General features: G+C 38.8%; 2 protein-coding genes and 1 pseudogene across 3 annotated transcripts in view; 1 reads left to right on the top strand and 2 right to left on the bottom strand.

Moving 5' to 3' along the window:
* Positions 1–26566, bottom strand: part of Cenpp (centromere protein P) — a 175221-nt gene that overhangs the window by 84378 nt on the left and 64277 nt on the right. The window lies entirely within an intron of this gene.
* On the top strand, positions 797–25026 carry Aspn (asporin). 2 transcript variants are annotated; one of them, XM_006253695.5, is made up of 9 exons: positions 797–919; positions 996–1076; positions 8119–8400; positions 10424–10536; positions 14242–14455; positions 16653–16763; positions 20961–21054; positions 21244–21382; positions 23908–25026. In XM_006253695.5, exons 3-9 carry the CDS (start codon positions 8142–8144, stop codon positions 24103–24105), a joined length of 1128 nt encoding a protein of 375 aa, XP_006253757.1. In that variant the 5' UTR covers positions 797–919; positions 996–1076; positions 8119–8141; the 3' UTR covers positions 24106–25026. The 2 variants fall into 2 exon arrangements, with proteins under 2 accessions (XP_006253757.1, NP_001014030.1); NM_001014008.2 differs by having other exon boundaries at positions 895–1076; positions 23908–24299.
* Positions 14449–16658, bottom strand: LOC108348523 (60S ribosomal protein L7a pseudogene; annotated as a pseudogene).

Genomic DNA, 26566 nt, shown 5'->3' with positions numbered 1-26566 from the left:
TGACACATGTGAGACACAAATTTTCTATGGTTGTAAGTGGCTTGATTCTGTGCCATTTCTCTGAAGAGTAGGAACAGCAGATGATATGCTTTAACAGAACAAATTGGATTTTTGCTAGGGGCTGTTCACAAATCTGCACAAATCATCAGGTGACTTACCAGGCCCGCCTGTAGCAACTGAGCATTTCCCCTTAGGGTCAATAAAAACTTTTTCTGAAAGGATTGTGTGCTTCAAGGATTTGAGGCTGGCTAATCTCTTGGGAGTGGAAATGGGGGGGAATTATTTTCTTCTCAGAGAATGGCATCTCTTGAACGCCAGTGAGAACACCACTCAGACTCTTGCAAAGGCAAGGTGTAGGAGTCACCTGACCCTGCCCAGCTATCTATACCACAACAGACGCAGGCCCAGGCTTGCAGTTCCCAAAGATGCCAATCGCAGGGTTAAAAGCTTACAAGAAAGTCTTGAGACATCTGCTTAACATAATAGTTTCAGTCATTATGAGAAAACAAAGTCATGGCTATTTAGGTACATGTAGACTTTGGGTAAACACTTACATAATATGGGTGTTCTTTACTAAGATTGATAAATGTTTTATTAGCCTATAAACAGTGGTTTTTGAAACTAATTTATAGGTATTCATTCATGTTAGGATTTCATAAAGTATTCTCAAATCACGTATTTCTACAGTGACTACAGTTTCAATGGCTAGTTGCCATGAATTATTAAACTCTGTTTTTTTAAACTTCCAAATCTTCCAGTAGACGTCTAGAGTTAGCTAGAAGTTTTGGCTACGATACAAACAGTGATGGAAAACATATGAGCAGTAACAAGTTTTAATCTCGCTCTTCAGTACTAACATGGACTAATCTGTGGAAGCAGTTTATTCCAGTATCACCCAGGCGCAGCCACACAGAGCCTGGTAGGAGGGCTGGATTTTTGCTCTTTTTTTTTTCCCCCTTTTCTTTAAATGTAACACTTCTTTATCTTTTCTCAAGAGTCTTGAGGATACTTACATTGCAGTTAAGTAGCACAGGGTGGATAAATTCTACTTTGAAGAAAACCTCTCTTCTGACAAGGTATGTTTTCATATCTGTATTACATGTACCAGTATACAATTATTTTATTGTTAATACTAAGAAAGCACTAATACTATTAATAAGCATTTGTGAATTATATGGTAAAATTTAAACATAAGTATGTAGTTCCTTAGAATAAGCAGTATAAAAAAGAACCTGTGAATTTTGTAGCTAAAATTACTTTAGTTTTATGTCTTGTAATAAATTACTTTAACAATTATGTATTTTTAAAAACAAAGTAAAAAACTTTCACTAATGCTTTATCATGTTAACATAACTTATTTTAAAAAAGTAGATATACAACTTATATAATCTTTTAGGAAAACAATATTACTTTAATAATGTTAATGAAGTTTGAACATGTTAGATATTTTAAATGAAAGTTTCTAACTATGTAAATCTATGATGCTGTTTCTTTAAATGGGTAAATTATTCAAATGTTATTTTTTTATATCGTTGAAAACCTTTATTTTTTCTTGATAAATGTCTTATTGTACAATGAAATAGTACTGGGCAATTATAACAGAAATCAACATAATCTCAAGAAAGAATACCCATCAGCAGGTTTATATTCCATATGAAAAGTGAGAAACTCCTTTTCATAAACCTCATACTTAGGCAAGCACAAAGATTTCCTTGTCCTTTCACAATGTACACTTTTTATTATAGCTTAGATTTTTAAAATTAAAGAATGCTTTCACTACTCTCCTCCTAATAATCTAAATAGAATGCAGTATTCTTTCAGGCTAATGTGTTCAGAGGAGTGGCAGCCATGAAAACAGTGGCCACATGTTGTAAGGACTGAGTCACAGAGTCACAGAGAACCTGAGGGGTTTCCGTGTATCTTATCAACTGCTCTAAAAGTAGCGTGTTTTATTATTTTATTTTTCTTGTAATCTAACCAAGAATCATTGTGTGGGGGGGGGTGGGGGGGGAGGAAGGAGAGGAAGGAGAGGAGAAGAACGAGGGAGCAGATGAGCACAAGCCCCAGCTCATGTGGACGAACCCCAGCTGCTGTTTCTCGTTTGGTTTTGGCAGGAAGCACTGCGGTGCAGTAGTGGAAAGAATGGAAGCGATGCGCTCTTCTGTTACAACTACCACTACACTGAAGATGAGTGTCCTCAGACCTGACCCAAGGCTTGACACAAAGCAGACTCACTTTACACCAACTGCAGGAAATCTCAGAAAAGTGGAGAGGCAGGAAGGGTTTGTTTTTAAAACGGTAGTTAGGTTGTTGAATATAGCTGATAAAGAGAAAAACTGATACCTAAAGAAAGAAAAACAGCCATGTCCTTAATTAGAATGTGCATTTCCAAATTAAAATTAATTAAAAGTGTTGTTTTAAAAAGTATTGTGTCTATGAACAAATAGTGGGGTGACTAAGTTTCCCAATGCATGCTTGGACATTTACATTATGGAGGACAAGGCTGTGCCTTGATCACACCTGCATGTAGTCTATATTCTCTCTGTAAGAGACATGGGACATACTATGCCACATTTATATCTGGAGCTTGTAACATATCTATGAACTGAAATAGTCAAGTTGTCAAGTGGACCTTTAAACACGGGATTTAAAATTACAGTGACTTATTTACCTAATAAGGTTCTGAAAGAAAACAGCATCTCACTTAGACAAGAGTTCCATTTCATGGTTGCAGACAGTTAAGTGGTAAAAAGGAAGCCTCTGTACTTCTCTGCTACATTTCTAGTATTATTATGAAGTCCGAGGGGCTGTTCACACCTCACCTAAGACTTTTCCAGGGGAAAGCTGCTTCACTGTTGAGAGGTGACCTTGTGAAAGGAAAATCTACTCAGAACATGGTTGGAAGCTTTAGCAGAGAGGAGAGAGGAAGTTGCCTCAGCTCTGCTGCCTCCAGGGAGTTCTGGAAGCCCAAAGCCTAAACTTCCTCCTCTACAGAGTTCCTGGGAATGACGTTTAGAGCTGTCTCTCAGTTCTAAATGGTTCTGATTTATTAGTAACAGTAGGAACACTGGGCTAGCGTTCCCAAGAGTATTCTTATTAAGACTACAACTCAAGACACAAACTCAAAACTTTTCCATGAGTACAAACACTGGCAAAATAGGTCTAAATCAGGAAAATATTGAGAATGAGATATAAATATTTTTTAAAGTTTTAAAAAATAGCCCAATCTGAATGCTGCCAAAACCAATAAGCTTGACTTTGAACTGTTTTTAAAAGCTTAAAACAACCACTTTAAATAAGAAATAATACTGTTTTGCATATTTTGTACAGTGCTCCCTTTTATGCACTGCAAATAACAGCTGTAGAGCTTGACCAACAGAGGTTTAGAATCTTCTCACATACTTCTCAAATCTATAGCAGGGACCTAGCAACATCAAAGGATGATCCCTCGGTGTACCAAGACTAGCTCTGTTTTCTTTACAAACAACAGAGAACACAGAAAGATAAATATTTTTTAAAATGGTGAAACAGAGGCTAGAGCTCACATAGAGAACTATTAAGAGGCATCTCTATTTTCAATATAAGGACTTTCACTAGGAAAGCCATAGGTGGCCGAAGATATAAAGATGGTGTGCTCTCTAGAGTACGTTCATTGGCATTATTGACATAGCATGGTCCAGACTGCTTCGGAACCTCCACTAAGAGGTAGCGTCACTGAGATAATGGGCTGTGAATATACAGAACTGTACCCCTCACCAGAAAAACGTTAAACTGCTGTTTAGGAGCTGGTTGCCACAACTCATCACCAAGGCTCTTTCCTTTACTGTGACAGCTAATGCTGAACTAGCAGGCAGGAGTCTCGGTTCATACATCCATCCACTACAGTTCTGAATAAGGTAAAGGAGCAGTCATGAAATACCATTGTAAGAAAGCAGTCAGAAAGGGAAGAACTGTGGCTGATGCTTAGTGAACCTGAGGTAGACTGTGGAAGAGAGGCAAGCCCATCATTGTTCTACTTCCTGTTTCTCTGTGCTGCCTGCTTCTTACTCTCTTACCTCCAAATAAGACTTCTCCTCCCCATCCTGTTCCTCAGCTTGAACCCCCATTCAGCCTGGGGGAATTACTCTTGAGCTTGCTCAGGCAAGTGGGTTAAAGGAACCTCTCTGTCACCAGCATGGGGAACACACACAAACGAGTCCAGCCCTCAACTCTGTTGCCAGGCCACATGGAAAATCAAGATGTGTTCTTGGCATTCGCTCTGGAACTCTAACATATTTCTCTTGTTATATATACTTCAAAATTTTCCACAGTTTTCTTAGTTCTATATTTCAATTACCTTGGTGTTAAAACAGTTTTTGTTCTTATGCTAGAAGCAAAAACCCATGCAATTCAGTTTTTACCTTAAAAAAGACCTAAACAAAACTATCAGCCAACTTAATAACCCCCAATTTTCATTTCTTATAATCTAGGAAATGGGGCTAAGACCTTAAAACATTGCCTAACATTGTGGTGTGTGCCTTTAATCCTAACACTTGGGAGGCAGAGGCAGGTGAACTGAGAGTTTGAAGCAAGCCTGGTCTACATAAGTGAGTCCAGGACATCCAGGGCTCTGTTAAACAGAGAATCTTTGGGATTCAGGGGCACAGGACGAACAGACATGGTGGAGGTGGGGTGGGCTTACACCTGGCCAACAACAACATAATACAACACCACCCAAACAACAACCCACTGACTGGATGGAGTGACATACATCTTTAATCCTAGCATCTAGGAGGCAGAGGCAGAACTATCTCTGAGTTCAAAGTCACCTTGGTCTATATAGCAAATTCCAGGGCAGCCAGGACTATATAATACTCAAAAAACAACAGACATAAAGAACTCCACCAAGGGCTGGAAAAATGGCTCAGCAGTTAAGAGCACTGACTGCTCTTCCAGAGGTCCTGAGTTCAAATCCCAGCAACCACATGGTGGCTCACAACCATCTGTAATGAGATCTGATGCCCTCTTCTGGTGTGTCTGAAGACAGCGACAGTGTACTCATATACAATAAATAAATAAATATTAAAAAAAAAGAACTCCACCAAAACAAACAAATACAACCACACAAACAAAACAAAACAAGCCTCCAACAACAAAACAAAAGAAATGCTCACTGAATAACTAACTCAGGCAACTTCAAACTAGGCTCAGCCAAAGGCAGGCAGGACTTCAAATGGGACTAAGTGTAAGCTTCCAGCTGAAAGACAGAGCTGCAGTGTAGGGTGCAGAAGAGAGACTCAAGGAGCTGCGATGAGCGTCTGCTGGCAAAAGGCTTGCTTAGTACTCATGAAGACCAGGGTTCATCTCCCGCACAGCACAGAGGTTCATCTTAGCACTTGGGAGGTGGGGACAGGCACACTAGCTCTTCAAGGTCATCCTCAGTTACATAGAGAATCCAAGGTCATTCTGAGGGTATATGAGACCATGTCTCAAAACAAACAAACAAACAAACAAACAAACAAACAAGCTGAAAAAGTGAGAATCAGTGACAACTTAAGAGTCAGCTAAGGACCTAAAGCTGAATTTCTAGAGAAAACATTTTGAAGACTAAGGCTAAGTTGATATTAACAGTAAGTAAGTAATAAACCAGGAAAACAAAAAGGTGTGAGGTAAAAAGATCAGTTGTGGTGACTCTTAGCTGTAAACACAGAATTCTAGTTTCAGAGGCAGGAGGAATGTCCATGAATTCAAGAATAGCCTGGTCTATATTTCAAGTTTTAGGCCAGTCAAAGCTACTCAGTGAAACCACGTCTCAGAAATCCAAACCAAATACCATAGTAGGTGCCAGGTAGGGAAGTAGATGAGAAGCAGGGGTAAGAACAAAATGACTCTGAAAACGACAGTCACTACAACCCTATGTAACGGCTTCTAGGTATCCAAGAAGGGAGATCCCACAGTAGCAAACAGGCTGACAGTTACAGAAACAGGTGACCTTGTCCAATAGACGCCACTGGGCCCTTATTACCAGCACAATGCCCCCACAGTGGATTCCATAAATCTTGTCAGTCAGTCACTTTGCATACTTATGCATGTGTGCATGCAGGTCTTCATGCCTGAACAACGAAGACTTTCCTGACTACATCATCAGCCCAGCTGTATTCCTGGTCTTTAAATTCAGGAAAAGACAAACCCATGTAGATGTTAAAGTTAACTTCTGGGTTCTGGGACCCAGTAAACAGTTGACTCAAGGAACAGGTATTCTGGAACTGGGCCAGACATGACTAACTAGAATTCTCTTACTGAGTCATGACTGACACACAATGTAGACCCAGCAGACTGTAAAATGACTGAAGCTCAGAGACTTTCTGTAAAGCCCTCTAATCTTGGCAGTGTGCATATATATATATATATATATATATATATATATATATATAAATGTTGAGGCTTGGTTTTACTAATGGACATCACTGACATATATCTATTTTTGATGACTTTACTATATTTTTGAAAATGTCTAAGAATGTATATATTTCATAGGTTGATGTCTATGATCTCAATATTTGAAACTGAGGCAGGAAGATCAACCGACAAGAAGCATGAGGCTAACCTGGGCTTTCAGGGAGACCCTGTTTCAAACCATAAAATAACAATAAGAATAACTCCCAAATGATGATATGTAAATATATCTGTGGGAATATCAGACATCAGATGGTGAACTCATGCTCTGAAGGTTCTCCTTGATACATTCCAGTTTGTATAAGCTTTAACACACACACACACACACACACACACACACACACACACACAGACACACACAGACACACACACTCTCTCTCTCTCACACACACACACACACACTCACACACACACACACACACTCACACACACACACACACACACACACACACACACACACACACACCCCACTAAAAACAACATAGCATCTACCAGAGACAACTATTCAACCACATGAAACTCAGGAAATAATGAACAACAAAAAATAGTGTGGCCACAGATGGTCAAGATGAGGTATTAGATAACAGATCAGATTAGAAAGAAAAGATCCCAATGACAGTGTGGAAAAAGTTATCAACAACGAGAAAGAGGTTGACCAGGATAACAAAGAACTCAGTTAAGGAAAATGTCCACATGTCTAAGGTCACTGAGGATATTCTTGGGTAGTGACAGAGATATTAGCAGTGGAAGGTATTAAAACAGTGTTAGTTATAACAATTTTAAATTTTATTTTCTAATTATAAAAGAAATATTTATTGCTAATAAAATTAAATAAAAACAGAATACAAAACTCATCAAGACTGGGGATATACAGTGGGTAAAGTACACGCTTACCGAGTCCTAAGTCTGATCCCTAGCACCACATAAACCAGGTATCCTGAATCCTAAACCCGGGAGGTGCAAGCAGAACCAGGCACTCAGGATCATCCTTGGCTATGTAGGGAGATCCAGGACAGCTTGGAACATGTGAAACTGTATCTTAAAAAATTACTTAATTCATAGTTCTACCACTGTAGTTTATAATTGGTCAGATTTATCTGTATGAGCTATTTTTTAGGCTAAGTATAGATTATAAAATATTTGCTTCTTTATTTCACAGAAAATAATCTATATTTTAAAGTGTCTTTGAAAACATTTTGTTGCTTAAAATATATTTCACTCGACAAACTTAATTTTTTGTTACACATTTTAGAATTATTTCTTGAGATGCGGCTATTCTAAAAATTCACAATAAAAATAAAAAAGGGATCTTATTCAGAGAGTCTCTTCTCAAAACTAAGTACTTCATTTTAACTTCCTTCGCTGAAATTTATCTTAAGGTATCATGAGGCCAAGGCTGCACTTCCCAGTAAAAGTCTGTTCCAATCTGTCAAGTGTTGCTATTATGAACATGTACCATGATGTGCAGACCCAGACCCATTTAAATTAATAGAATTATTGAAGCTCCCTCCCAAAGTATATGCTAAACTGCTTTCTAAAACGTTTTATGTATTTAATCTTACACTGCATAGCAATGGGTAAGAATGTCATTTTGTCGTAATTTTTCCAACATTAGAAATGTATATAACAAAGGTTGTATCTCTTGAAACTCTAATTTAATACTCAATGTCTACTGAATGCCAGGTTGGACTTGTACACGGGACAGCATGAAGGAGTACATGATGCTACTGCTTTTGGCTGTGTGCTCTGCCAAGCCTTTCTTTAGCCCTTCACACACAGCACTGAAGACTATGATGTTGAAGGATATGGAAGACACAGATGATGAGGACAACGATGATGATGATGATGATAATTCTCTCTTTCCAACCAAAGAGCCAGTGAACCCCTTTTTTCCTTTCGATTTGTTTCCGACATGCCCATTTGGGTGCCAATGTTACTCTCGAGTCGTCCACTGTTCTGATCTAGGTAAGGACAGGAGTCACCTTTGTTTTGAAGAATACTACTATTCTAAAGGGCATAGAAATGAAGTGAGCTTTCAAAACTCTCTTCAGGCACTGTAAAATGGTTTATTTACACTCGTAGGTGGAAGGTGAATGTGACAGAACAGGCTTTTAGCTCACACTACTTAGGAAGCCAAGGCAGAGGACTAAGTCATAGGATGACTTAGGCAAAACCACGTAAAGCCCACGCAAAGCATAAGGAGAATGACGTGGTGACAGATTGCTGCTCACTGCCCTGGTTTTGATTCTAGAACTGCAAAATGGGCAGAGAAATGTTTAGGTGTAGACTACAGCAGACCTATACTTATTTAAAATTCAGAATAAAAAGGGAAAAAGTCCTTACATAGTCTTTCTCTTCTCAAATCTAAGCGTTAAAATTTTAATTTCCTTTACCACAATTCAACTCAAAATGTCAAAAGGTTGATCCTGCACTTGGTGGTAAAATTCTACCGTAACAAAATACAGTTCCTCTCCAGAGCAATGATACAGAGTCATGTAGACTTCCTGAAATCTTTAGACATTTTAAATGCGATGTTCTATTTGTTATGAATAGTTTGGGTTTAGAACTTCCTAGAAAAGAAGTGGTTGAACTAAAGTCTATTTAAAATTTATCATTCTTGCTGAGTAACTTCATTCTGTTGTTTTTTTTGCTGCAACAAAATAACTTATGGAAGGAGCCATTAATTTTGGGTGGCAGTTCATTGCTGCTCACGTATTGGCAACTAAGAGGGGAAAGGCAAGACAGAGGAAACAGGGAGAAAGGTGTGGGGGAGCAAGGAATAAGCAAGGAGGAAGCAAAGTAAGGAGACAGACAGAATGAATGTCAGTATTAGCTATCTTTCTGCCTGTTTTTCTCTTCAATTTCATCACCAGTCCTGGGAGGGAGGGTGTCACCCACATTCAGGCTGGGTCTTCAACTTTGGTTAATTCTATCTAAAATTTCCCTTAGATTTACTCAGAGGTATACTTCATAATCTAGTCATGTTAACAATCAAGACTAGTTAGTTTCAAGTCAGATACTCTTATCAATTTGACACCAAAAGAGAACAAGGAGGAGATCATGGGAAGTCAAGTTTGAAGGGAGGAAATAGCAGAGGGAAACTAGGTAATTGTACTAAAATCCTCAAAAATGTAAAAGAACCATGCACCTTTACTTTATTCTGAGATAACAAAGGCAGCTGTTGCCACTGCAAAGAAGAATGGAGACTAAAGGCACAAGGGTAGAAAAGTGATGTGAATTAAATCACTCTGCTCTTGAGTTAACATTGCAGGTGAGGAATGAAATATCTCACATCTGCATACTACTCAAGATATGTGAAGGATCTATAAATAAGATTGACAGCCAGTTAGAGGAATTGACTATTTACAGTAACAGAGTAGCAAGATTTTGTGAGTAGACATGAAAATAATCTAGCACATCTATTTTTCTAATCATAACTTCCTACTCTTTAGTCTATTTATTCATTCATTTATTTAATAGATAGGGTCCCACCAGGTAGGCCAGGCTGGCCAACAACTCAGAGATCTGCCTACCTCAGCCTCTGGAGTGCTAGGATTAAAGGTGCATACAAACCCAACCAATTTCCTTTTGGTTCAACCCCTCCCACCCTCTGAAAAAAATGGTCAAGACCCTTATGGTCCAGTTTCTTGCTAACCAGCAAATCTGCAAAAAGCTATTATTTTCAGCCCAAAAAGCATTGTATAAGCTATTGCTTGTAATCTCTACACAAAGCCAGACATAACCTACCATCATTTATTTCACTTTGGAGCCAGCCAAGTTCAAGACAGATAGATACCTTGTAAAAATAAAAAAAAAATTACTTAAAAAGATCTTGAGACTTTTCAAAAGAAAATGTCTTTTTTTTACAACTGCTAAGTCTGACGCTACCTATCACCGTGAATTTTAAACGTGTACATCTCTACAAGATTACTAATCTCATTTTTAGCATAAACATCTAGCATCTTTAACATGTTTGTTTGTTTCTTAGGTTTGACATCAGTTCCAAGCAACATTCCATTTGATACTCGAATGGTTGACCTTCAAAATAATAAAATTAAGGAAATTAAAGAAAATGATTTTAAAGGACTCACTTCACTTTATGTAAGAATATATGCTCGTATGTTCAAATATTTACTTGAAAATCTGTATCACTGCTGAAGCGATTTCTTACATTGCATCAGTGTAAAGCATCTTACTTTTCTATGGGTATCCTACTGCAAAATTCTTATATTCAGCCAAGTAAACACTATGTGTTAAATTAATTTAATGTTTATAGAATAATAGCCAGATTAAAGGTTACTGGGATCAAAGTTTAAATGAGTTCATAATCAGATGATTATGCCCACTAACTGCTAAAATGAGTAAGAAAAGAATTATTGTGAGCACTTGGTGGCCTTTGATCTCAGCATTTAGGAGGCCGCAAAAGCTGGATCTCAGGCCTGTCAGAGCTACACAATAAAATCCTGTTTCCAAACAAACAAAAATAATTGTCTACACCAATAATCAACAAGGTATGTAAGAAATCGTTACCTGAAGCAACAGTTCTCTAAAGCGCAGAATATATTTAGGTGACTAATATATTCACGTAAGTCATCTTTCCCTGATCTTTGTAAAAGGAAAAGAATTTCCCCTTCCTATGTCAATAAACATAATTGATATTTTAACTTCCTAACATCGCCTAGGATTTTGAGCCTCATGAGTCTATTGACTTTCTGACTTAATCTGAAATTCAGTTCGGATGAAGAGTCTAATTTTTCCCTGACACGGCTGTGGAGGCGTCACTGCTCCTGTCAGCACTGCCCTTGTCTTGCTGAGCTGAGGCAAGGGTAAGCCAGAGGAACAGCTCTGGCTCTACACTGTGTGGTATGGTGGCCAGAACAACCTTTTCCAGGCCATTTCCCTATCCTTCTAGGCTGTGCTGGAGAAAAATCAACATGCTACCTGCTATCCTTAGGGAAAGTAAAATTCTAAGAGGAGAAGAGAACTCATAACCATACAAGGTCTTGCATATAGACCTATTTATATAAAACAGGAGCCAAGTATAGATTCGGTATCTGGGAGACCTGAGGCCACTTTGCTCCCTGTCATCCAGGTCAAAGACATATCTACTCATCATGTTAGAGGAACACAAAGGGATGCCTGGCAAGGTGCTGTACCCAGAGCCTACAGATTAGGTTAATCTCTCAAAGAGCTTGTGTTTAAGTGCTGTACTGCTTGGTAGTTGGCCTCTGACTGCTCTTTGCCTTTAATTTAAGAAGAGAGTGTAGAATCACCAAGTAAAATGTAGTTTCCGTATATGGAACATAGATAGAGAACAGATTAAGATAGTCAACAATAACACAATGGACTCTACCACAGAGCCACCTAGCCTATCCCACCAACATGGTATTACAGAAACACGGAGAAAAGGGAGGTCATTATTCTACCATCGGATATCTGAAAAGACATTCATATATACTTACGTAATTTAAAAAGAGAACGTGGAAATACAAATGAATGTTTCTACTACCTTTGAAACTACATTAAGCAATCACAGGAACAACTGTTATTTGGTACCCAAACTATAAAAGTTTCAAATCAGTATAGCATTAATTTATTATATTTTAGGAGTAGTTCAGGAAGTCAGTCAACATGTACTCTTGTTTTTCATTGGGAAATGAAGTACTAAAAGATGCTGAGAAATTCTTATGCTTCTGTAACATTTTAAAAGTCAATTTTATATACTGCATTGTGTTAAGGATAAATTTCTGGTGTTGAGTGAACCTGGGCACAGCTCTTGGCACTATCGACTATATAACATCGGAGGAAGTGGCCTCACCTTCTTTTGCAGTAAGAAGGGTTTAATAATGGCACGGATTTTGTAGAATGGGTTATAAGATTAAATGAGTGAATACACGTAATTTGCTATTTAAAGACAGGGATTTCGTCAACTCTTGATCAGTATCACTGCCAGGCTAGTGTGAGCAGACAGCAACTGTGTTAAGGTAAACCATTTTCCTTTGTAGTTTTTACAAGACAGGTCTCACTATGTTACCTCAAATTAGCCTCAAATTCCTGGGCTTAAGTGACTATCCTTTCTAGCTGTTCCAAGTAGGTGTAACGGGAAGATTGTGCCATGGCCACAGGCTAAAGCACTTTCACAAGCAGGTGCTTTATTGTTGAGGTAGTGGTATACCACAGAAATGCTTGATTTTAATATTATCTTATATTACCTGTCTTAAAAGAGAATCAAAATGTTTTGGGAATCTCTGTTCTGTTCATGCTGCGTCCTTGGTGCTGGGACTCTCATATGAAGGACAATACACAGAGTGACTGGGCTCCCTAAACACCCTCAGGCCTCCCTACTCACTTCTCTCTGTTCTGTCACAGTGACTGGCCACTACATTTTCTTCTACACTGTTAGTTGGTCATGACTCTGGGCCACAGGGCAGCCAGTACCTGTGTACAAGCCAACACTGAGAGTAGCTGACCTGGGGCTGCTCTGCCATCATGCCAGGCATTATGTCATCCGGCATGTGACAGAGCTGAACAAGAGCTGGAGAGAAACTCTTACCCTAGTTCTATTACTCATCACTCCTTTCATGTAATTTCAAAAATCCAACAACTACATTTCTGAACCAGAAATTCCAACAACTGCATGTCTGAGCCAGAAAAACAAACAAGATTTGAGTTTCCCCTCTTCTCCTAGGATTAATCTTTCTTAGATGAAAACTTTCACAGTCATGGTTTGTCAGGAAGGAAGGTGATTAAAGAGAGAAACAAAATCCAGAGAGTAAAATGAGTGGACATGCTCTTGAAGGAATTTGTATGCAGAGTGTTTGCTAAGGAGAAACAACAGAGCGATCTCAGCAAGACCCATTGAGTGTAACTAGAAACAAAAGGAAGAACAGTGTAGATAAAACTTACAAAAGCTCCTCTTCCTCTCACCCTCTCTCTTACACACTCTCTCTCTTACTCCCCTCTTTTTTTTTTGGTTCTTCTTTTTTTCGGAGCTGGGGACCGAACCCAGGGCCTTGCGCTTCCTAGGCAAGCGCTCTACCACTGAGCTAAATCCCCAGCCCCTCTTACTCCCCTCTTAGCCCCTCTTGCTCTTTGTTCTTCTCTGTTCTTGCCTCCTTCCCCCTCTCACCACGTGCCCACGGCCAGCCGCCTTTCCGCTCTTCTACTCTTCTCTAATTAAATCTCTCCATGTTGGAAAAAAAAAAAAAAACTTACAAAAGAACAAATCTCAAGCTGCTACTTGACAGAACCAGATTATTAGAGGAACAAAAATGTTCTGAAGATGCTAGGTGCCTGCCACCACCCTTAGGAAACAGAAAATCCTTTCTGCTCAATATAGCAGAGGGATAAAACAGAAGTAAATTGTTTTGCAATATCAATGGTTACTGTGAATGTATAAAGGTTAAAAAGGTAAGGCTGTATCTAACTAGTACCAACCACTAAAATATTGTACTGTTCTAACTCAATAACAACTATTTTTAAAGCTGTATTTTGAAATTATATTTGATATTGTTAGCTAGCTAATATACAAATAGTAGAAATTATATCAACTTCCATGACTAATTCTTATAAAATACCAGTAATCAATCCATTCCCTTAAACCAGTGGTTCTCAACCTTCTTAGTGCTGTGACTTTTTAATACAATTCCTCCTTTTCTGGTATCCAGCAACATAATTTTGCTACTGTCATGAATCATAATGTAATAATCTGTGTTTTTTGATGGTCTTAAGCAACCCATGTGGAGGGGGTTATGACCCAGGTTGAGAGCCTCTGCCTTAATGTGTATCTTTTTATGCTTTACCTAGGCTCTGATTCTGAACAACAACAAGCTAACAAAGATTCACCCAAAAACCTTTCTAACCACAAAGAAGTTGCGAAGGCTATATTTATCCCACAATCAACTAAGTGAAATTCCACTTAACCTTCCCAGATCATTAGCAGAACTCAGAATTCATGATAATAAAGTTAAGAAAATACAAAAGGACACATTCAAGGGAATGAACGCTTTACATGTTTTGGGTAAGTTTTCCCAATGAATGGGATATCTTGAAACTGTAATTAATGGCCAAATTTAGGTTATTAATGTTCTAGGTAATTTAAAAAATATTATTTGAACCTATTAATCTACTAATAAACAAATTAAAGTTTGGAAAATTATAGAATATAAAAGTTTCCTGATGTTCTCTCTTTTTCAACGATCTCCCGACATACTTTGCCCTATTTTTAGGAACTGAACCCTAATTAATAAAACTTATGCTGTTAAATTTAAAGCTTATATTTTAATGTATTGTATAAACCACTCAAACACGATATACACAATTATTTTACAATTTGGAATACAAACCTAATTTTGGCTGTTTTAAAATTAGTATGAAAAACATTTTATTGTACAATTTGAATCTCACTTTTTTTTGAAAGATAATTTTGTAATTATATTTATGTACAGAAAACTTAGTGTGCATTTAACTCAGTTTTAGTGGCGAGTTCTTTAGCCTTTACTTTTTCCAGCTTCGCAATGTGAGCCACAGACTTAAGAGCCAGGACGTTGTCTCCCCCGTGGTGGTGGATCTCGTCATATCTGTCATTATAATTGGTCCTAATAGCTTCCACCAGCTTAGCCAGAGCTCCCTTGTCTTCCGAGTTAACCTGTGTGAAGGCAACAGTGGTGCACGTCTTCCTGTGGACCAGGCGCCCCAGCTTGGCCTTTCCCTTGATGATGCAGTAGGGCACCCCCATCTTTCAACACAGGGCAGGCAGGAAAACCACCAGCTCAATGGGGTCTACATCATGGGCAACCACCACCAGCTGAGCCTTCTTGTTCTCCATCAAGGTGGTGACTGTATTGACCCCTGCTCAGAGGACAGGTGGTCTCTCAGTTGGGACGTCCCCTTTGCCAGCAGCTTTCTTCTCAGCACCAGCCAGCAACCTCTGCTTCTTCTCCTGCTTTGTCTCTGGCCTGTACTTGTGGGCAAGCTTAAGCAGCTGAGTCGCTGTTTGCCTGTCCAGGGCCTGGGTGAACTGGTTGATGGCAGGAGATACTTTGAACTGCTTATAGAGGATGGCTCTTTCCCGCTGCAGCCTGATGTAGCGGGGCCATTTGACGAAGTGTGTGAGATCTCTTTTGGGCTGGATGTCCTGCCCAGTGTCGAAGTTCTTAGGCCTTTTCTCAAAGGATTGACCACCTTTTTGGCCTCTTGTTTCTTGACAACAGCGGGGGCTGGCGCCACCTTCTCCCCCTTGGCCTTCTTTCCTTTGGGCATCTTGCTCGACTGGAGGAGAGTGAATCTCACTATTTTATTTGTGATGTCTGTCATATAACTCTGCCATCTCCCTACAACAGTCATTCAAATACCTAAGCGCAGTTTATGTGCATATACTCACTTAACTCAACCAAGTGCCTGGCACTTATGAAACAACTTTTTACTGATATTTCTTCTAAGTTAGATTTGTATTAATTGACATATATTTTAAAAATTAAGAGGTAGGGCTAAGGAGTCAGTAAATTGTACAAATATAAGAACCTGAGATGTCCAGAATCCATATTAAAATGTTGGGCATGGTAGTGTAAACTTATAATCCTAGCATTGGAGAAGCAGAGATGGGCAGCCACCTATGGTTCAGTGGCCAGCTATCCTAACCTTCTTAGCAAAAACAAACAAACAAAAAAAAAAACCCCACCAAAAACCAAAAAACCCTATCTCAACAAACAAACCAATCTAAGGTAGTTATGTGTAATTACTAAATGTCAACTTGAAACACCATGAAAAACACTGGATAGTATCTAAGGAATGACATCCAAGAGTAACCTCTGGCCTCCATGAATGTGTGCACATGCACACAAACTGTTTAAGAGGTAACAAAGCGAAAACCACAAATACCCTGAATTAGGTAAAAAGTGTTTTTTCCCTGCTGCATTATTACCATAAATGGAACAAACCATCATGCCTATGGTACACTGGAAAGTAATGCTATCAATTTAGTGGTTCAAAAGGAAGAAACAAAACTAAAAACTTGATACATACTCCAGTTTACAAAATTCAAAGCAGTGCTTTTGTGAGGTAGCCAGAAAGAAGAGTGCACACAAGTAGGTCTGCTGAGAGGAAGTGAGTATGAATAATGAAGAGCGTACATCTCCAATATTCTTCAGATGTGTCCTTCTGTGTGGTGACTCTCCATGATAACTGATTTTCCCTAAATCCTGTCATTTCTTCCACAGAAATGAGTGCAAACCCTCTTGATAACAATGGGATAGAACCAGGGGCATTTGAAGGGGTGACAGTCTTCCATATCAGGATTGCTGAAGCAAAACTAACCTCCATCCCGAAAGGTTTGTATTTATTTTACTCAAAGTAGGATGTTTAAAAAAACACCATTTTCCCTGTCTTGAAAAACAAACAAAAGCACAATCTGTCAATAAGTAAACATTGTATTGTTATGTATTATGACATTAACTTTTAATATTTGAAATGTTATAGTATACACTGTCAGAACTATGCTACAATCAGAAGTTCCAGTGCCAGTGTATCTGACCAGTATGAAAGTTAGTACTTTTCCATATACAAACAGAGAGGCATGCATAATGATTTTTTTGACATTAAAACAATCTTTTTTTCTCAGTAAGAATAAACACTAAAAAGCAACAAGCTTTTTATTTTCCTTCTTTTCCTCTGACATTTATTCTTTTTTCTTTATTCTATAAACCTCTATAGAGGAGGAGAAGTCTTAAAGAGCAGAGCAGGTTGAATGGGGCGAGACCTTTATCATTAGCTGTGCTGCTACAGTTAAGGGGGACAGAGACTATTAGGCCAGATGGGGGCAGCACTGGCTTTGGCAAGAAAACTATGTCACAAAAGGACTCTGAGACATCTTCCCAAGAATGTGGTGAAGATTAATGTGCTAATATAGTGAAAGGCTTGAAGACAGTGTGTGGTACATGGTACGTATCAACAACCTTAGTAAAAGGAGCCCTGACCCTTCAGTCCTAATTCACAGGACTCCAAGGAAAAATGTTCCTTTACTGTGCAGGATATCTTACTTCTGAACTTGCTACCCAATGTTTTCTGTGTTGATGACTATCTGAATCAGACACAGCCCACATCAATAACATTTTTCAATTTCAATATCTACCAGTAAAAATAGCAACTTGTCCCTTTCTACTACTCTGATCCAAAATGAACAAAACAAAGAGTATAAGACAGTGAATACAATATTTTAAATACAAATGAATTTATGTGGGGCTAGAGAGATGGCTCAGCAATGGCTGCTCTTTCAGAGGACCCAGGTTTAATTCCTAGTTGCCCACAGGCTGCTAACAACCCCATTCTGGCTTCCCCAGATATCAGGCTTGTACATGGTGGATAGAAATACTTGCAGGCAAAACCTATAGATATAAAATTAAATTTAAAAATTAAATTATCTCTTCATTTTTTGAAAAATATATAAAATAAAAGTGGGAAGATAATTTTCACCATAGGAAAGAACTAGTTTAATTCATAAAAATACATATAAATGTATATATATATATGTATTAATCACCTTTAGAGTTGAAGTGGTTGTTTAACAACTAGAAACCCAAATTTTGTAATTTTTACAGCAGTGACACCCAAAACCAAATTCTACCCAGTAGGTCAAACGTACACAGTTCCTTGCATGTACGCTGGTATAGAGCACAGAGAAGTCAGAGCAAGGAAGGAGTGAAGGTGAGGAGTGGGCAGAGGAGGGTTTAATGAGTAGGAAGAAGCAGCCTAGTCTGTCAGGATGGGTGATATCAGTATGTGTGACCATTCTTCCTGTCCTAAATATAATCAAATTACAATTTCCCTTAGAAATCAAAGCATATTTTAGTGTAATTTTCAGGATTCTTTCAGAGCTTAAGAAATTATGTCTTTACAAAGAAACCAGAACCAAACGTTTCAACCTCCTATTCTGTCACTAGCCCTCTGACATTCAAAAACTCTTTAAAAAGTTATTCACTAAGATGTGATAGTCTGCATGCCAAAATTCTATTAGTAATATAACTTACAGCAGGGTGAAATGTTGGACATCCCAGGAGGTCTGACCAGGAAGAAAGTGGAAAGTGTCTTCTTCCCTGTGTGTGGGAAATAGTTCCATGAGGGTGGGGAGCGGTCTGTGTGGGACTAGATGTTCCTTTCCAAAAGCGCGTTACTATTGGTTAGCACCACACGGGCTTTTGCTAGATTCCCATGTCTGCAGACACCACCGCTCATGCCCATATTAGAGGCTACGGCCCATTCTGCTCTCCGGTCACTCCCCCTCCTCATGCCCTAAGGACAATGACTCCTTAGGTTCATTAAGCTCCCCACTGAGTTTGCTCTTCTCCAACTTCCTACAGTCCACCCCAGAATAGGCGGACACAGGACACTATCTAGTAATTCCATGTAATGAACTGTCTGTCCCAAGAGAATATTAAGTCTTTAGTGACAGACCCTTTGTTTTAAAATGAAAATATCATATAGTCATTGTAGAAATAGAATTAAACTCAAACAGAATTCAAGAAATTAGAATCCTGGTAATTTAGAAAAATCATTTTCCTGCTCCCACGTTTGTTTACTTTTAAATTCAAATTAAATCTAGGTATCAAAATTAATTTAGCCATAAAGTCTACGGATAACAATGTATTTCAATTTCATTCGACTGTTTCTACCATTAATGTGGCAAGGAAATGTTTCAGCAAAAGTTGAGAACAGGAAGCTTTTCCAGGATAACTAGAATCTCAGGTTGACAAATAATACGCTAAAAATGGCGACCACAGTGAGGTCTGCTTGAGTGCCCTGGTCAGGTTCTTTCATGCCAGCTACAAAGGCTGAGGGTGAGGATCTGGTTACAGTGTGAAAAGAACAACAAAGGTTTCTGGGTTGCCCGTCATGTGCCAGGGCACAGCTGAATTTCTCATATGAAGTAACTCTTACCGACTGAAACAGCTAGTGCTGCAGTGGGCCAGGCGTCTGGAAAGGGTAGCATTTAGCATACTGATATTGTTAAGAAACACGTGGTTTAACACCTAACCCTGGGCATCATAGGAATCTGCCTCAAAGAATCAAGCTTGTCTGCTGCTGTTTCTATAAAAATAATGTTACGAAGTAAATAATCACAGAAAATTACAGAGGAAATTCCAGCTAGTAAATTCATGAAGAAAGAAAATACAATCGAGTTACCAAAGCCTTGCAAGAACAACAGTACACATATACTGCTAGCTATTCTGGAAACTAAGGTAGGTGTCTGGCTTGCAACCAGGATCTGTAGCCATATCGGGGATCCTAGATGGACACCATCTCAGCTACATTTCCAACTCTTAGTAAGGAACACATCAAGACAACAAATCAAACATGCCAAGTGAAAGATGACCCACCCACCTGGATCTGAAGGTCAAGTCACAGAAATAGGAAGGCAGGGTCCTGATAAACAGTGTCACAATGAGGAAGCGCCAGCAGAGTCCAACAGATGCACAGCTCATCCAGTCACTCACTCAAAAAAAAAAAAAAATCAATAGAAAGGGAAGGACATGTAAGGAGTATGTTATTCAAAGCTTTGGTGTGTGTTTGTGTGTGTATGTGTGTAGAATTGTATATTGTTTTTTTGAATTTTTTTCTTTATGTGCATTTAGAATTTTACCAGTACCCATGTCTGTGAGGTGTCAGAATGTCTGGATCTGGAGTCGCAGACAACTGTGAGCTGCCATGTGGGTGTTGGGGATTCAACCTGGGTCCTCTGGAAGAGCAGTCGTGCTCTTAACAACTAAGTCATCTCTCCAGTTTTTTGAACTTTTGTTGGTTTGTTTGAGACAGGGATTCTCTGTGTAGCCCTTGCTGCCCTCAGAGAACTAGTGCCTCTGCCTCCTGAGTGCTGGGATCAAAGGTGTGCGCCACCACTACCCAGCTGTATATTAACTGTTAATTACTTGTTAATACTCAAATTTTGGACTCAAACTTGGGCCTGCCACTTAGCCACAGTCTCAGTCCTTGGGTTGTACGCTTCTGAGACAGGGTCTCATGTGATATCCAGGCAGCCCCTGAACCTCAGCTCTCTAATGCTGAGGACATAGGTGTGCGCCATCACATCCAAAGAAAGAAGACGCTTTAAAACAATGGAAGACGACTTTAGGAGAACGGAGGAGAAGAAAATTAGATGATAAAGGATTGCAGAATATTGACAAGGTGGTTATATAAAAACTAAACAAAAATATGACCTTCTCAGACACCTAGTGAAGTATCCACAGGTAAAATTTCATCATGCAGTAGATTTCAGCTAAACTCCTGCCAAGAAAGCGACTGTATAAGCAAGTAAGTAAGGGAAGGAGACAGCGTGGAACCATGAGGCCAGTTACTGCAGCAGGACAACAGTATGGTGGTTCATGGGATACTTTCTACTTTTGAATATGGTTGAAAATTTCTATAATGAAAGGACTTTTAAAAAGAAAGCATTTGAAATACCTGCCTAATTCCACAATCTGGGAAAAAGTCACCGAAGCCTGGTTTTGCTTTGTCTAACGTACTTTTCTTTTTAGGACTACCACCAACTTTACTGGAGCTTCATTTAGATTTTAATAAAATTTCAACTGTGGAGCTTGAAGATTTTAAACGATACAAGGAACTGCAGAGGTAAAAGTTCTCAGTCTTCACAGAAGCATGGTGACATTAGTAAGAGACGGTACAGGGATCTACTTAAGAGAGTGTAAAGGACCACTGTTAGCACTGTCTATGCTAATAGGTTCACATCCTACATAGGGTTGTGGGGTTTCAACAAACTTATCAAATCTAACCATAATATATTCTCTATCCTCTCTATAGGCTGGGTCTTGGAAACAACAAAATCACAGATATTGAAAATGGAACTTTTGCTAATATACCACGTGTGAGAGAGATCCACTTGGAACACAATAAACTAAAAAAAATCCCTTCAGGATTACAGGAGTTGAAATACCTCCAGGTAAAACATTCTACTGGTGTTTGGTAGATATGGGCACTTTAGTGTGTAAAGAACATACTAGTGTATCTCAAGCAATGATGCAGCAAGCCACAACAGAATTTTAAACATAATGTCTCCGGTGTACGGGTAGGGGAGCACAAGGAGAACACTTTCTACAAAGATACCCCTCATGGAGAGTAAGACCCTCTCCATCCACACTGAAACTGCTGAGGTCACTGTGACAAGTTGCTCATTAAGCAAACCTCAAGTTGCTGAAGTTTCTCACGCAGGACTAGCCAGTACACTAAACAGAATCATGTGTCTTTTGTTCTAGAAACATTCAAGGCAAAGCAAGAGGGTTAGGATCCAGGTGCTAGGGGAGAATTGGGTACACAGTTTTAAATTCACACCAGAGAATGAAATTAACTGAAAAGTCACTATTCGGAGGATGTCTTAGTTTTAATTGCTGGAATAAGACCATGAATAAGGTAACTTATAAAAGACAGAGTTAATTGGGCTTATGGAAGCCACAGGTTAGGCCCATAATGGCAATGATGACAGGGTGAAACCCATGGCAACAGGTAGCTGGAGCAGCAGCTCAGAGGCTCATATTCTGACCCACAAGGAAGGGGCAGAGTACACGGGGAATGGTGGGCATCTTTTGAAATCTCAAAGCCCTCACCCAGAAACATATCCCCATGCAACACAAGTTCATATCTGCTAATTTTCCCTAAAAAGCTGCACCAGTGGGAACCAACTATTCAAACATACGAGCCTATGGGGGCCATGCTCACACTACTACAGAGCATAAGACGTTCCTATAAAGCTACTGATGTAGTTCAGTGGTATGGTGCTTACACAGAATGTGTGAAGCAATAGGCTCAATGCTCAGTACCCTCATACTGAAAGAAGCTCACGTTTTGCCATTTCTTGCTGGTGGAAGTCACCAAAAATGAAGATGGCATTTTGCACATAATTCTATAACTTTTAGTTTCCCTAGTTTCCCATCTATGGCTCTCAGATGAAAAACCCCTATTTTACTTCAATCCAGTTTTGCCATCACCTTTCCTTATTGTGCAAAGCCTTTCCTCTCAAGTAGCAAAGCAAAAGTAACTAAGTATGAGGACTATTTGTATTATATTTTTTTCTTTGTTGTTTTTTGAGATAGGATCTCATTTCCTAGTTCAGATTGGTCTCAAAACCACTAGGCAGTACATACATTTTAAAATCTCATAATCCTTCTGTCTCATTCAATCTCTTGAATGCCAAGATTAAAGGTGTATATCACCCTGCTCAGATTTTTTTCCTATCTTTAAGTTTTATTTACTGCACTCTGTACACTCAAGCTGCTTAAAAAAAAAAAAAGTACTGTGGGTAGGTGTGGATCTTGGGCTTTGACATTTCTGAAACCATGAACACAGCCCAGTTTTCTCCCTCAAGCCATGCCCTACCCTCATCTCAATTTCCACATCTACAACTCTGCACTAAAACCTAGCATTTCATAATAGACAACATTCTAATACAGAAAAGGACACAAATCCCAAGTTAGTAATAAATATTTGCAAAGTAAGCAAATCCAGGCCTACCTTGGTTGTACTCTTATTGAATTTAATGTTCTAATACCTTGCTATGATAGTGAGCAGTGGGAGAGATATAGAAAAAGCATATAAACTATCTTTCACAATATCCTAAGACTAATATAGAAAAGAATGAAGGAACAGTTCAAGACCAAACGCAAATATTTTAGCCAACACATGTCTATATTATTCAGTAACAGGCTCAGATAAATCTTGGTACATGGAAGCAGGTTACATAGGTAAGAGGGATAAATAGCTTTGCCAGCAAAAAGCATATGAATATGGCATAGTAGTGTTTACATGTGTAAGGTGAGGGAAATAGAAGAGAAAAGCAAAGTAGCTAAGATGACCAGGCTGTATTCTGGATAAGAACACAGTTCTATGTGACAGAGTTCTCCCCAAACACTTTGCATAACACCCAAAATTGACTTGGTACAAGCATTTAACATGTATGAATGAATATGTTTAACTTATGGTAAAATACTCTCATATCGATATAAAAGAAACAGATGAACCTAAAGGCCTGTGGTGGCACAGGCCTTTGATCCCAGCACTCAGGAGGCAGAGCCAGGCTGATCTCTGAGTTTGAGGGCAGCCTGGTCTACAGATCGAGTTCCAGGACAGCCAGAAATCCTGTCTCAGCCTCTCCCAAACAAACAAGTAAACAAATGAGAAAACAAATGCTGAGTATATCCAAGAATTGTGGTTTATATCTGCAATCCTAGGTACTAGTCAGGAGGCTGAAGCCAGAAGATCAAAAGTTTAAGGCTGGTTTTATAATGTAGCAAGATTTTGTCTCAATTAAAAATAATAAGGATCAGAAGTATAGCTCAGTGGGAGACTATTTCTTTATCATGTATGAGGCCCATGTTCAAGATTAAAGAACCCCAACTATTAATAAAATCCATATTTCTTTTTATATTTATTGGACATTTAATTTTAATTTTTATTTTTATTTACCCACAACAGATAATCTTCCTTCATAATAATTCAATTACAAAAGTGGGAGTGAATGACTTCTGTCCAACAGTGCCAAAGATGAAGAAATCTTTGTACAGTGCAATAAGTTTATTCAACAACCCAATGAAGTACTGGGAGATACAACCTGCAACGTTTCGCTGCGTTGTTGGCAGAATGAGTGTTCAGCTTGGGAATGTTGGAAAATAATTAATGACACCTATTCAATATAAAACTCAAAAGTGTGTACATTTGGAATACTTGAACTGTTCTAATAATGGTAATATTATACACATAAGCAAAATTCTATTCCATATGGTCAATGACAAAAAGTTTCAACAGAATTTTGCCTAATTATTGATACTCAGAATAAACGTCCATTGCAGTATCCCTTTGCAAATGAATAATTCTGCGTAAATCTTTTGCTTGAACATCTTTTTCAGCAATGAAAAATGATATTCAGTATTTAACCCTTCATTATCAAGTCGGTTAAACAGAAGTGTACTGTAAACAGAATGCTTGACTTAATAGCATTTCTGTCACATCTTTGCTGTTAGAAAAACAAAACTGGCAAGAACAGCATTAATGAAGAGCACATAGATTTTTAGTATCTCTTTAATAACTAGGATAGTACTGTAATGTTTCCAATAATGTTGGAATATATATAGTTTGACAGAATCATATTAAAATTCTCAACTCATAATAAAGCTTCAAGTATTCACTATCAATAGATAATATTCATCAGAGTTGGTTTTGGAGTTATTAACACACAATTTTCTTTTCCAAATTATTATCTGGTTATAAAATTGTAAAAATATGATTGCTTATATAAAGTCTATAATGTGCATTTTATGATCAGTTATATAAGCTTTGAAGAACACAGTAACTGTTAGGTTACACTGTCATTATTTCAGGAAAGCCCTTTGGAAGAGTATGGACATCAATAAATTTTATATCAACTTATCTCTTCAAATATGCACATTAGGTAATCCCTGGAAACAAAGCTAAGGGGACAAAACCAAAAACTGAACAAAACTTAGGAATACTTTCATGTTTTTTTAATTAATATTCATTATGAATTAAGTAAAAAATGAAATAAGGAAAATATTAAATACTGGTTTAAAATAAAAATATGTGTGCTCTGGTTTAATTTGTCTCCCCCAATCAGGAACATACTCTTTTTTTTCTTTAGAAAATGTTTTAGTTAGGGTTTTACTGCTGTGAAGAGACACCAGACCATGGCAACTCTTATAAAGGAAAAAACTGGAGCTGGCTCACAGTTGAGAGGTTTAGTCTGTCATCATCATGCAGGAAGCATGGCAGCATCCAGGCAGGCATGGTGTTGGAAGGAGCGGAGAGTTCTATAACTTGATCGCCAGGCAGCAAAAGGGGACTGCATCACTGGACTTAGAATTAGTTTGAGCAGATGGATGAAGGAAAGAAGTGCAGGCAGACAGGAACCAGATGTAGCTCTGTCCTGAGAGACACAGCCAGAATACAGCAAATTCATAGGCAAATGCCAGCAGCAAACCACTAATCTGAGAACAGGACCCCCGTTGAAGGAATCAGAGAAAGAACTGGAAGAGCTTGAAGGGGCTCGAGACCCCATATGAACAACAATGCCAAGCAACCAGAGCTTCCAGGGACTAAGCCACTACCTAAAGACTATACATGGACTGACCCTGGACTCTGACCTCATAGGTAGCAATGAATATCCTAGTAAGATCATCACTGTAAGGGGAAGCCCTGGGTCCTGCTAAGACTGAACTAGATTGTTGGGGGGAGGGCGGCAATGGGGGGAGGATGGGAGGGGAACACCCATAAAGAAGGGGAGGAGGAGGGATTAGGGGGATGTTGGCCCATAAACCGGGAAAGAGAATAACACTCGAAATGTAAATAAGAAATACTCAAGTTAAAAAAATAAAATAAAAAAAAAACCAATCACTTATCACATTGGTCAGAGAAATATTCTGAAATTAAAAAAAAAAAAAAAAAGAATTAGTTTGAGCATAGGAGACCTCAAAGCCAGCCCCATAACGACACACTTCCTCCATCAAGGCCACACCTACTCCAACAACATCATACCTCCTAAGAGTGCTACTTCCTGTGGGCCAAGCATTCAAATACCTGGGACTACGGCAGGGGGGTGGTGGTAGGAGCAGATGGAGAGCATTCCTATTCCAACAGCACAGGACATTAACTTATTTTAATATGTTATGTGTATGTAAGCACCACTTGCACGCCTGATAAGACAAAGGCACTGAAGTCCTTAAGAATTAGTGTTCTGGATGGTTAAGAACTACCATGTGGGTGCTGAGAACCAAACTTGGGTCCTCTGAAGAGCCGCCAGTGCTCCTTACCACTGAACCATCTTTCCAGCTCCTTATATTTATTTTAAACTACCTCAAAATGTAGAGTTCAATTTTTTTGGAGGAAGAAAAACAATATTACAGATATGTAATAAAAAGGGGTGGAAGTTGAATACCAAGGTGCATGGGTAAATAACATCAAGGCAGGTTACTCAACGTCAGCACCATTGGTATTTTGGACCCTCATTCTGGGGCAGTTGGGGGTGGCTATGTATACTGCAGAATGCTCCAGCTCTCTTGTCTCTACTCTATCCACTGTGACAGCCGACAACCTCTCCAGGTACTGGTTGGTCAGTGTCACT

This window comes from Rattus norvegicus, chromosome 17 (assembly GCF_036323735.1).
Source record: "Rattus norvegicus strain BN/NHsdMcwi chromosome 17, GRCr8, whole genome shotgun sequence".
NCBI classification, from domain to species: domain Eukaryota; kingdom Metazoa; phylum Chordata; class Mammalia; order Rodentia; family Muridae; genus Rattus; species Rattus norvegicus.
The sequence above is the reverse complement of the archived record's forward strand: the minus strand, read 5'-3'. Positions and strand labels throughout refer to the sequence as shown.